The sequence below is a fragment of the Azolla caroliniana genome, unplaced genomic scaffold (genome assembly GCF_043228905.1).
Source record: "Azolla caroliniana isolate FFs.n. ecotype wild unplaced genomic scaffold, voAzoCaro1.0.p SCAF_9, whole genome shotgun sequence".
Lineage (NCBI taxonomy): Eukaryota > Viridiplantae > Streptophyta > Polypodiopsida > Salviniales > Salviniaceae > Azolla > Azolla caroliniana.
The window spans coordinates 10318600-10330959 of record NW_028230444.1 but is presented as its reverse complement, the minus strand read 5'-3'; the positions used below and the strand labels follow the sequence as shown (position 1 = coordinate 10330959).

Sequence of the window (12360 nt, the reverse complement as noted above, 5' to 3'; positions counted from 1 at the left end):
AAAATGTTAAAAATAAGCTAAGTCTCTATGCACACCAATATGGTTTCGACTCTTTAATTCCTATAACGAGAACCCCAAAGTGCACGAAGACCTTAAGTTTAAATATGTTTTATACTCAAATGCATCAATATTATTGTTTACTCTTAGTCACATTTGAACTCCTAACCTCTAGAACATCATTAAACATTTGATCCAACCAAATAGCTAGCTCATTGACTACTTTATGCTTACAAGAGATATATGAACGCATGTACACATATATATTTTTGGAAAAAAACATGTCCCCAATCCTTTTCTTTTCTTTTTGCCTCTTTGTAATGAGAAAACTATGTTGGTATGTTACCCAACGTCAAGTCCCTTCATTACAACGAATATTATAAGGAGCAACCTAATGGCCACACCAACACTAGCCTCTTTCGTAATCGCAAATGCCTTTCGAGATGATGGTCTCGTGGTGGCCCCCCAATCATGTAACAAGTGTGGAATATTGAATGCAGGTTTCATCAGGAGAGCCTGTACGAAGTGGGTCAAGCCCTTACTTTTGTGGTTAGATGCTACATTCCTCATGAATATTCTAAACTTCATGCTTGTTTAGATAAAGACCAACCTTTTGCCAATCTAGAACATGATATTGCTCATTTCAAATCCAAAGGGGAAGTTATTGTCTTTGGTGACATGAATGCTCATACAAGAAGTTTCTAACTTGATGCACAAGGTTTCATGCCATATATTTGAATGATGCAATAGGATATAGAAATGTATAATCACATTGGGAAGTTGCTCCTACACATGTGCAACAATACTAGAATACTTATTGAAAATGATATATCCTTATGGCCTAACACTAATGGTTTTACATATGAAAAATATAATGGAAATAGTGTGATTGACTATGTGCAGATTTCCCAACGTATTTTGGATCGCACACACAAATGCTCACTTGGTGAGTGGACACAAGAATTTGGTCATAAGACTTTATATACTTATCTCAAATGTATGAATAGGTTTGATTGTGAGAAAGCCATTGAAGATAATAAACAATCACATTTGAGCATTAACCTTAAACGAGTGCCCATGTATTCCAAGACAGTTGATAGTATGTTACAAATGACAAAGATACAACATGATGCCACACTAGAATGGAAATGATAAGTTGTTAAGAAAGTTATTTTTCTCCTACAAAAACAAATGTTTTTCAACCAAGCACACACATTGGAAATGCATCAAGAAATATAGGTCGAAGAAAAAATGGTTTGATAAAGAACGTCACGAAGCTTGAAAGCGCCTGATTTTGGATGTAGTCAGGGATAAGGAAAATTATGAAAAGCTTTTGCATGAGTACAAAAGACTTATTCAAAGAAAGAGAAGAATATGATAAGTTACTCAACAATTTCTCCAAACACAAGAAAAAGAAAATGCATATGCTAAATTTGGAGGGAATAAGGAAAAACATGTTGAGAGTTACGGTGACTTAACTCTAATAGACTTGTCTATGCATTGTAAGAATTTATGTGAGCTATAAATTCTCGGAAATATGATGTGTTAGGGTTCTCTTTGACATATGTCTCCCTTCTTTACAGTTGAAGATAGTGGTCAAATGGTCAACGTGAAAAGTAAATTTTCGGCCCAATAGATAATGTCAAAATTGATTGACGTTGTAAACCATACCTAGTGCTCCCCGTTCTATAGTTGAGTAGTTTCTTTCAGTTGTTGAGAGTTTTCGACTGACATAATAAATTGGTTGATACTAGTTCGGCTGTAACAATTGCATTAGAGCATTTCCGATTGCCATGTCGGGTTTTGTCCAATCTGGTGGTTTAACAACAGATACCTAAGACAACATTATCTTCAAGGCTTGATATGTCTTTTCTTCTATTTGTGTCCATTGAAATGGCATTCGATGCATTATTGCATGAAGTGGAATAGCAAAATCGGCTAAATATCTTAAGTTCATTCGGGCTATGGGTTGAAGCACGCTATGGTGTACTAGAAAAGTACTATTTTTGGCAAAAGAAAAACATGAGTATTTTCTATATTGTTAGTACTAACTAATTGAAAACAAATCGAGCAAAAAAATAAATCTTTTTAGGGAGTGGGGTTGGGATCGTACAAGTTTCATTTAAAGCAAAAAGTGGGGGGAAAACGTTTGGGAGATTTTCTTTCTATTTTGGGGGCTATTTTCCCCTCACGTGCATTTGAACACTTTTTGGCGCTTCTTCTTCCTCATCGTGTCTCCTCTTCCTCTATCCCACCGAGTGTGACTTAGTTTCTTTGAACTCTACATCTTAGACATCCATCTCAGATTTAGTGGTCACCTTTCCTTCTGTCAGCACTCTTACTTTGGTTTTCCCTTGCTGAAAACTGATTATGTTTTTCTACCAATTTTGCTTGATATTTGTTGTTCGTAGCCATGGACGTCCGACAAAAGTGGGTATGCACCTGGTGCATCTAATGTATCTAATCTTAACACGCCCGTCGAAATTTCAAATGAATATCCTCTGGTTGTGATTTCCAGCTTTCAGATTAATCTGAGGGGTTGGACGGAACTCGTGTTACATGCATGACCATAAATTATCCCATGGTATTGTACCATATTAATCTATACACGTGGATAAAGTGTGAGGGTTAAATGAGAGTGTAAATAATGGAGGATTACTTTTAATCCTAGGAATTGAGACAACCCATAAGGGTCAAGTGTGAACTTGCTTGGGGCCCTTGGGTCTGGCTATAAATATGAGGCCTAGATACCCTCATTTGACACATTTATCTATCTATCTATTATTTCCTTATCATATGCTTACATTAGGATTAAGCTCTAACAACTCGTGTTATCCATCCGAAGCTAGAATGGGCAGACCTCCCATTGTTGGATGCCAAGACGATCACAAGTTGCTTTAGTTATTACGTTAACCCCTGAGCCTCCATCTATAATACTTATGGGTACCTCTTTACCCTTGATAATTACTTCAAATACTGGATTTTGCTCATCCAATACCACAGGTCCTTCACTTGAATTTGTAAAATTAATCGGCATGCTCGGTAGTTTGTCTTTTGTCACAATCATCGCCAAAGTTTCTTTGAACCGAGGTACCAAATCTAACAATCCGCTTGTAAATAATTAGCTAGAGTAATTATGTTATGCGGAATAGATTAGAGATGTGTGTTATGTGTGTGTGAAAGAGGAGAGAAGAGACACAAGATAGATCGGAAAATAAAAAGACTCAAATGTATATTAACAAGGAGTAAGAAATACAATAGAAAACAACCAAGTACAAAAGAGGGAGAGAGGTGCTTTATATAAAGTCACGGTCCTCTCTCTACATTCTCTCACTGAAGCTCATGTGTCATAGGGAATGTGGAAACTCGTTAGTTATGTGTCATAAAATATGATTCTGTGACACATAGTTAATGTGTAGAAAGTAGTGGTGACATTTGACCTTTGAGTGCTCATAGATTCTCAAAAGGTGTGTTCACACACTAGACTAGGTTGAGCTTGATTCTCAACACCGCTTAATGGTGTTGTGATTTGGCAGCCAACCAAGGCTTGCCAAGTTGAATTCTCTACAATTGGTTCATCGGCCACTGAGGATTGTTTTTTTGATTGGGATTTGCCTATTGCTATATATTTTGCATTTTGTGCTACATATGATCAACATTCTTGTTATTTTCTTTTTCGATCCATATCTTTGCCCCATTTCGAATTTCGTCACTTAGATGGTTTTGCTTTACTTCTTGTGGTAACTCGCTAGGTCTCAACTGTTACCATGTTGACGATTGGGCCTTTCCCACATTTGCGTAGTGCCTGTCTTTTCAACAATTAAAACAAATTGGCTTTGTCGATTCACTCATCTGTCTTTATCTGGGCACACATTTGCATAGTGCCCGTCTTTTCAGCAATTAAAACAAATTGGCTTTGTCGACTCACTCAACTTGCATCTTTCAAATTGTGCTTGTTGCGGTTGGAATTGTTGCCTATCTGGTTCATTTCGGGGCCGTGATTGTATTGAAATTGTCTGGCATGTGTCGGACGTCTCTGATCGTCTCATTTGTCCTCGTATGGTTGGAACCGGTGATTATATTCTACTTGTTGATCGTAATGCCTTTTCTTATCTTCATAGGGTCTTGAATTTTCAATTCCACCGAGTTTATTATTGTTGCTGAATGGCCATCTGTCTGCTCTTGATTCATGTCGGGGTGAATAATCTCGATCATATCTATTTCGGCTTTCTCTTCTATATTCATCTTCCCTAAATTTGTCATCCATTGACCGGAATCTTTCCTGATACTGGGGTCGATCATGCTCTCTGAATAGGTGTGTTTGCCGGCCACGGTCTTCGTGCCGAATTCTATCTTCTCTTGGCTCTATTTGTCGAATGGGCGTAGTGAGTTTGTTTAACAAGTTATATTCACGTTGCTCTAAAGTGTGGGCCATGGAATGGCAAATCGGGCAGTGCGTCCATATAGTGCATTCAATCGATGAATGTCCCGGATTAAGACATGTTGTACATTGTATAGCTTGCTGAAATAGAATCTCCTCCTCTTTTGACAAAGCTTTCTTAGTGCTGCCATTGACATGCCAACACTGTTTTGAGCTTATTACATATAAAGGACCCAATCAATGGCTTGTTCTAATGTATCGGTTTTGAAATCCAAAACCACCCATGTCGTTCTTAGAGTCTCGTGCAATGAGAAATGTTTCTGTCATATCTTCCTTTGGTGGCGGCCTCGCCAATTGTTTCCTTAGTGTGAAAGTGTTTTTAGAATCTAAGTCATTCAACATTAGAAGAATATAAAGTATGGATAACTCACATTTGGAGGCTAAGAACACAAACCAAGACCTTAGGAAGAAGTCAAAAGTAAAAGTAAGAGAACAAGAGAAAAGTAAAAAGAGAAAAAGCGGACCATAAAAAACAATAACAAAGGAATAGTCATAACTCCTTCATTTTTCACCCAAACATTATGTTTAAATATAGGTTAGAAAGCTTGTAAAGAGAGCTATCTACTGCGTTTTAAATCCCTAAATTTGGAGCTCTGATGAGGGAGATATGACGATTAGAAGGTTGTTGGGTCTTAGCTAAAAATAGGAGATAAAAAGCTTCTAAAAATAGCGTGAACGAGGAAGATGAAGAAAATTATAAAAGAGGAAGTGATAGTCTTAGATCAAGGGACTAATAGGGAGAGGATCCTAATAGAGGAGAGGGAATCTTAGGAAGAGATATCTTAGTGAAAGAGGAAGGGTCTTAATTGTGGTTTTTGAGTGATTGGTAGCAAGAAGGTCTTTGGTTTCTTAGTTGAATGTGGAGTTTATCTCCTTTGTATTGTCTTGATGTTGGAATATCATAACAATCTTATCTCTTTCTCATATTCTCTATCTTTTTTTCTTAATTTCTTGAGTCTCTCTTGATCTATATAAAATATTATGAGTCACAACTCCATCTAACTGGTTTGGTCAAGCCCTCATATAGTGTAAGATTACCCTTTGTCTTAAACACCCTATCACTTAGATTCTAGAATCTAATAATGAATTGTGGAATTGTTTCATATTGCTCCTGGTATGCAGCATAGAATTGCCTCATCAGTTCTCACTGTGCGATTTGCTAGTGAAACAATTGGACAAATTTGTCAGTTAGTTGTGTAAATGATTCGAATTCACCAAGGTCGTACTGGGAGTACCAATTTGCGGACTGGCCTTCTAGTGATAATCAGAATTCGGCTATCTTTGACGCATCTGCGTCTGCTTATGATAATCTCTATGACACATGGTTTGCCTACCATATAGTAAGAAATGCGCGTACATGCGCTTCAACATCTGCTTCAACATCTGCTTCATCATTATACTTAGGGTAAGGATACGACATTGTGTCGTCTTGTTGTATGTAGATTGAAAAGCTGCTTTCACAAATGTCGAACGTCTCATCCTATGAACTGCTCTCGTCGAAAGTTTCTAAATCCAAAATTAAATCTTCTTCGGCCTCCTGCCGAACGAATTTTGCTTGTGCTTGTTAATGTTCTGATCGAGTATGAGGTTCTTTGCGTCTCATAGAGCCGTCGTTGCTATTGCGATCATACGACATCAAGCTTCTAGTGTTCTTTGTCTGTCACAGATCGAATCGAGCATGCTAAATTTGTGTTACCATCCTCTCGACAGTACACAAGTCAGATACTTACTTCCTAAGTACCCTAATTGAATTGGCCACAACTGATCGACTTACACAGTTAAATTACAAAGCACAGTTGGACACAAAGTTCCCTCAATAAAAACAACTATATTAACCTTGATACACTTATAGACCAATAGATTTTACAGTGCCCTATGCCCCTTTTTATAGGTGGCATGGGAAGCTTACGTCAAGAAAATATAACATGTTGTTTAGCAAGAATAGTAAACTCCTACAGTTACAACTACCTACTATTTATATTCAACATTATCTATTTTTTGGCTATCGTTCGGCTACACACTTGTCAGACTCCACACTTGTTCGACTACTTTTTTCACCTACACAATATTCAGCGTTTCAGTCCTTTAACACATCGGGTCGACTTGGCTAAGTAACAATCTTGAGGTGGTTCTCAAGAAGAACACTCGAGTAAGACGTAATCTTTGATAAAGGTACCAAATGACATTACCAAAAGACATAATCTTCGATAAAGGTACCAAAACCTATTATTTATATTCGGCATTATCTATTTTTCGGCTTTCATTCAACTGCACACTTGTTCGACTCCACACTCGTTCGACTACTTGTTTCGCCTACACAACATTCGGCCTTTCGGCCCTTTCACACCTCGAGTCAACTTGGCTAGCTAACAATCTTGAGGTGGTTCTCAAGAAGAACACTCGAGTAAGACATAATCTTTGATAAAGGTACCAAAAGACATTAGTAAAAGATGTTATATTGTGTTTTAAAGTTAAGCTATAATAGATTATTTTGCAAATTATACTGCTGTTGATTTCTCTTTTGTTTATTCCCCTTGCCCTTCCTTGCTTTCATTTATAAAGGGTCTCCTAGTACTTGTCTTATCCTAATGACATGATGGAGAGAAACCCCTTGCTTTGTATATATGTTCGTGTTTCTATTCAATGCTTGGATGTTGTTAGTCTCGACGCATTCTTGCTACTCATTTTCAAGACATGCATTCTCATATTTTCTTTCTAAATTGTAGGCTTGATTGACAAAGGAGAGCTCATGATTTGGCCAAGGAGACCCCACTTGTTGAGAAGCCCTTGAATACTACTTTATTAAATATTCAAACAATCAATGATGCAAAAGCTCTATATGCATGAAAACAATGTATATCACCATGTATACCTTCTTTTTTGTAAACTTCTAATGGAATGCTTGACTTTCAAACAATTTTGGCATGTGGTCTCAATTGGGTGCAAGATATTTTATGACCATATTCACACTAATTCCACATGAGCACATTTGTGCCTTAGTTAAATTGAGATATTTCCCTCTTTTCTTTCGAACCAATCACTAAAAGGGTGTTTCTAAGCATTGAGTCCCTCTCGGTAAATTCCTTTTAAGCCTAATGCTTATTTCCCGACATTCAGAATCATACCAACAAGTTTTAGGTCAATGCATCATCATGGGGTCATGCATGGCATTCATTCTATGGGGGAATGAAACCACATGCTACAAATTTATTTCTTGAAACTAAAGGGTCTTTTAGGAATCTCATGAGAGATGAGGAGCAACATTCCGATTAGAACCTTCAAAATGGTTGTTAAGGCTTTTCCGATTAGGAACAACATTCCGATTAGAACCTTCAAAATGGTTGTTAAGGCTTTTCAAGTGGGTTAAAACCTCAAATTGTGCATTGCTTTTGTGAGAGCTACAACGGTATATTTTGGCAAACCTCCTATTAGTGAGAAGTATGGTTCTTTTAGTGAAGATATATCCTTAGCAGATTGGTTGGAGAGAATAGCAATGGGCCCGGTTCGGTTCGGTTTCTTGGCCTTGAAACCAAACCAAACCAAACCACATACACACACACACACACGAAGCAAGGAAGTACGTTAGTTGAGGCAAGGGCATTTTAGGGAAATAACGAAAACGTTGTGGGTTAGGGGGAGGGGTATTTGCAGGAATTAAGAAATATATGGGAGGGTTTAAGTTTTAACATTCCTCTCCTCCGCGGGCTTTGCTGTTGCTGTGTACTGTCTCGCTTATTGTGACTGCTTTAGCGTGAAGAAATGCTTCTTCTTCAGCTTCGAACCGCCTCTCTGTGGAATAACAGATCGATAAACTATATCAGGTCTACCTTAAGGTATTCTTCTTCTTCTTCTTCTTCATCTTCTTCTTCTTTGTATGCTTCATCATCATCATCATCATCATCATCATCATCATCATCATCTGAAGCATCTTGCGAGACTATCGATCTATCCCAATATCTCCTTTCCGGGGCTGATTATCGAAAGGCACCCAAGATTCCTGACTTTATCGGCCCTTTACGGATCGGCCTAACAAGAGATGGCCGCGGCAGGGGTCTCTTTCTCACAGAAGACGTCTCTGTAGGACAAATCCTCATTGCTAGCAATGCCTTTTCGGCCGCATACAACGATGATGGAAATCGAGAAATGTATGATAAAGTCATGTCGATTGTGAAGTCCTCGCCAAGGGCACTGCGCCAGCTATATTCGTTGGCGGGGTCAGTAGAAAAGCATCATCACAGCCACCATGTTCATAATGTGCCGAAAGTTGAGCTTTTTGACCAGAAAGTCAGCGATTCTGAGTTTTTCTCCCTCAATGAGGAAGAAAATGAGGATATGGCTTTTGATGAAGCTCGAATCAAGCATATAATCATAACAAACTCATTTTCTGGGAAAATCCCGGCCCCCAGAAGTGAGCCTGAATTAGAATCGAAAATCAATGCACTTTGGCTTCTTCCCTCGTTCGTAAACCATTCATGTAGCCCGAATGTGGGCCGTCTTTTGGTTGGAGAAGTTATGATTTTTATTGCTGCAAAAGCCATGAAAGCAAATGAAGAGATAAGCATTTGTTATACTGATTGCATGTCTCCCTTGAGGAAGCGGGATAAGGTACTCATTCGGACTGGTGGGGGATTCAATTGCAACTGTGAGAGGTGTGTCTTAGAGAAAATGCTCGAACCCGAGCTCCAACAGTTATCAGACTCCTATCTTGAGCACTATGATAAGGCTGCAGAGGAGGTCTACTCTGTTGCAACTACCAGAGCCCAAGGTCCATTCCCAGCAAGCAAAAAGCTCGCCAGTATCTTCATTGAGGTGAAGAGGAAGCTTGATACACTGACACATCTGACAAAACAAGAAAAACAATGGATTTTAGGGGGCTATTCAAATGCTTTTCTAGCTAATTTTCTTACCTCAGGGTATACAAGAGACTTCAAGGAGCCAGAAGAATTTGCAAACTCAACAGCTATGGAGGTTGTTCTTGCCATGTACGAGACTGTGCCAGGGTTTCTCCGCACTGTGACATTCGCAGTAATGCTAGCTACAATGTCACCTGATCCAGAATATAGGTCTGTGCTTGTGCAACTAGCTAGGGATGAATGCATTAGGATGTACGGGAAACAACGGCCGGATGTCATTAGGCATATGGCAGTCCAGGCAGTAGAGCTTGTTCCATTCTTTTGAAAGATTTTAATTTACATAGTACTTACTTTCTTCCAATCAAGTAAAGTTGTGCAATAGACAACTCTGTATGGTTTGGGCGAATTGTTATATGTTTGATCCATGGATCAAGATGATTCCTTCGCTTACCTCCAAAGCACATATACGACCTCTACATTGTTCAAGTCATAGGCAACATCGATCAGAGATTTTGCTACGTCCTATGTTTTTAAATCGGAAATTGCTTGAACAATGATGTAACCCTGGCAATCTCTTTTGCTGGTTATTTGAGTATATATTGCCTCTCGATTAATGAGGTCACTTACAATGTAGTCATATGTCAACTCTCCATAAGTAAAAGATATTTTTTATGCACTTATGTTCAGAGAAAGAATCTGATTTGTTTTAACTGGATAAACATTGGAGGCATGTCAATGCACTCCAGGGATGTAGTTGTCTTACTTAATAGCTATTTATATATAATGCTGCTTTCTTTCAGTTGTTGAATGATAGATGTTTAATGCTTGAAACCAAAACTAATTAAAATGATCCATATTGAACTGAAAAGTTACAATGTTTGGCTATTACATGATAAGTTCAAATGTTTAGCTATTCCATTGAAGCTACAATGGTTATGACACTTGTGGTTATTATAGAACAACTACTGGAATCTGTTTAGGCGACATCCTATTATGTCTCTATTTCTAAGTTGTGTAACTATGGTATCTTAAAGTTATAAATCACATTTGCTATCCCCTCCTTATATTGCAAACCAGTTAGATGGTTTGGCCCATGTTCTCTTAAATTTTTTATTTAATCATTGTTGCTTGAAGGTCTTATGTCCTCCACATGAAACATCAATCAGAGCAAATGGTTTTCCATCTCATGGTTACTATGCACGATAGGTTGAAAAACTACTAGTTCAATGGTAAAAAAGTATTCAATTCTGTTGGCAAATGTTTCCTTTCTTGGTAAAATATCTCAAGGTAAAGAAGGAAACAGAATGAGCCCACCTCATAAGATTGATGGATTGACTAATTATTTAACAAATAATTGAATCACCGTAGTTTATAAACAATCAGGCAAGGTGAATTTGGCCTTGCATGATGATGTTGTGGTTGATGGTAAACTCGTATAGGGTGTGCTTCTTTCTCCATGGCCTACCAAAAGTGCTCAAGTAGTGAGATGAACCAATGGCAATCAATGCATGATTAGTACCTATTGTGAAAGTGGTCACATGTTTGGGACCTATAACAAGAACAACTCCACAAAGGGAACCATGAGAAGCACATCAATGGAAGTTAAGAAATAGGACAAAACCTGACTCCTAATGGGCATTGTGTGGTTAAAAAAAGAAAGCAAGATCTACACAATCCAAAGAGTTAGAGAAACATCGTTGAATTGGGTCTATGATTTGGGAGGCATTGACAAAGTATCTTCATTGCTCTACTCTTGCAAGTCAAACAAGGGCAGAGGGAGAGAGAATGTAGATGCTTTGGTAGGTTGGACAATTTGATGCAACCATTAGGTCACCATAGAAGAAACCAAACATTTGTAATGTTAGGACATGTTGGAGGAAAAGATAGTAAAATAAATCATGTGCTACACACAATAAAACGGGGGACTAAGGCTTCCATGGAAGTTTTGAGATAACAAGCTCAATTTGTAGCCGACCGGTTTCTTTTTCGACTTGACTCTTGAGCTTTTGGAAGTGTGAGAGCACTTCACACTTCTTCTTCATCGGGAAGATCCATGTGTAGCGGGAGTAGTCGTTGATGAAGGTAACATAGTATCGGCATCCGCTGATCGTCGGCGTTTGAGCCGGCCCCCCATCCATCCGAGTGGACTACGTCAAGGAGGCCTTTGCTTACGGAGCTCTCCTTTGGGAATGTGAGTTGATATTGTTTGTCGAGTTGACACGCTTCACACATTCAGTAGACTTGTTTTGACTCAAAGGCCGGAAGTCTGATGACGACTCCTTTTGATTGTATAACTCGAAGCTGTTGGAGATTGATGTGGCCGATTCACTTGTGCCACAACTCGATGTTCGTCTCGGTTTTGAGACCTTTGGCATACATGACTAATTTTACCTCGTTTGAATCGAGAATGAACATTCAGCCGTCTCTCCGTTCCCTAGCTATGAGTCGGCCATCTTTTTCCATAAAGCATCCTCCATTCTTGAAACGGACTTGCATGCCTTGCTTCATGATTTGGCCAAGAGAGACCAACTTCTTTGTTATTGTAGGAACATGTTGTCATAGACACACCAAGCGCGGACTAGGACGGAGCACAAATCATGGGGCTACGAGCGACGGATGAACTTGGAGCTAGATGTGATGAGGCTAGGAACTCTAGATGTTATGAGCGCCATGAGGGCATGAAGACAGAAATAATGATCAAGGAGACAAAGATGAGGCGAAACGAGAATACGAGATTGATGTGTCAATGACTGGTGTTGAATCCCTTGAAAGGGACATGAGTGACCATGTGCGGTCCTCACCCTGGATTGGAACACGAATACCAACGGGCGTGAGCGACCATGTGCAGTACTCATGGGGAGCACGAACACCAATGGGCATGAGTGACCATGTGCAGTCCTCGTCGGGAACTGGAACACAAACACCAACGGGCATGAGAGACCATGTCGGTCCTTGCGGAGAGTTGGAACACAGCCACCAACGGGTGTGAGTGACCATGCGTGGTCCTCACCGGGAACTGGAACATGAACAATAGCAGGCATGAGCGACTATGTCGGTCCTCGTCGGGAT

At 39.1% G+C, this 12360-nt stretch overlaps 1 protein-coding gene across 1 annotated transcript; it reads left to right on the top strand.

Annotated features, from left to right (window-relative positions):
* Positions 1-8176: 8176 nt before the first annotated feature.
* On the top strand, positions 8177-10075 carry LOC147860148 (uncharacterized). The gene has a single exon (XM_087324138.1). The coding sequence runs from the start codon at positions 8198-8200 to the stop codon at positions 9614-9616; it is 1419 nt and encodes a 472-aa protein (XP_087180264.1). The 5' UTR covers positions 8177-8197; the 3' UTR covers positions 9617-10075.
* Positions 10076-12360: the final 2285 nt, after the last annotated feature.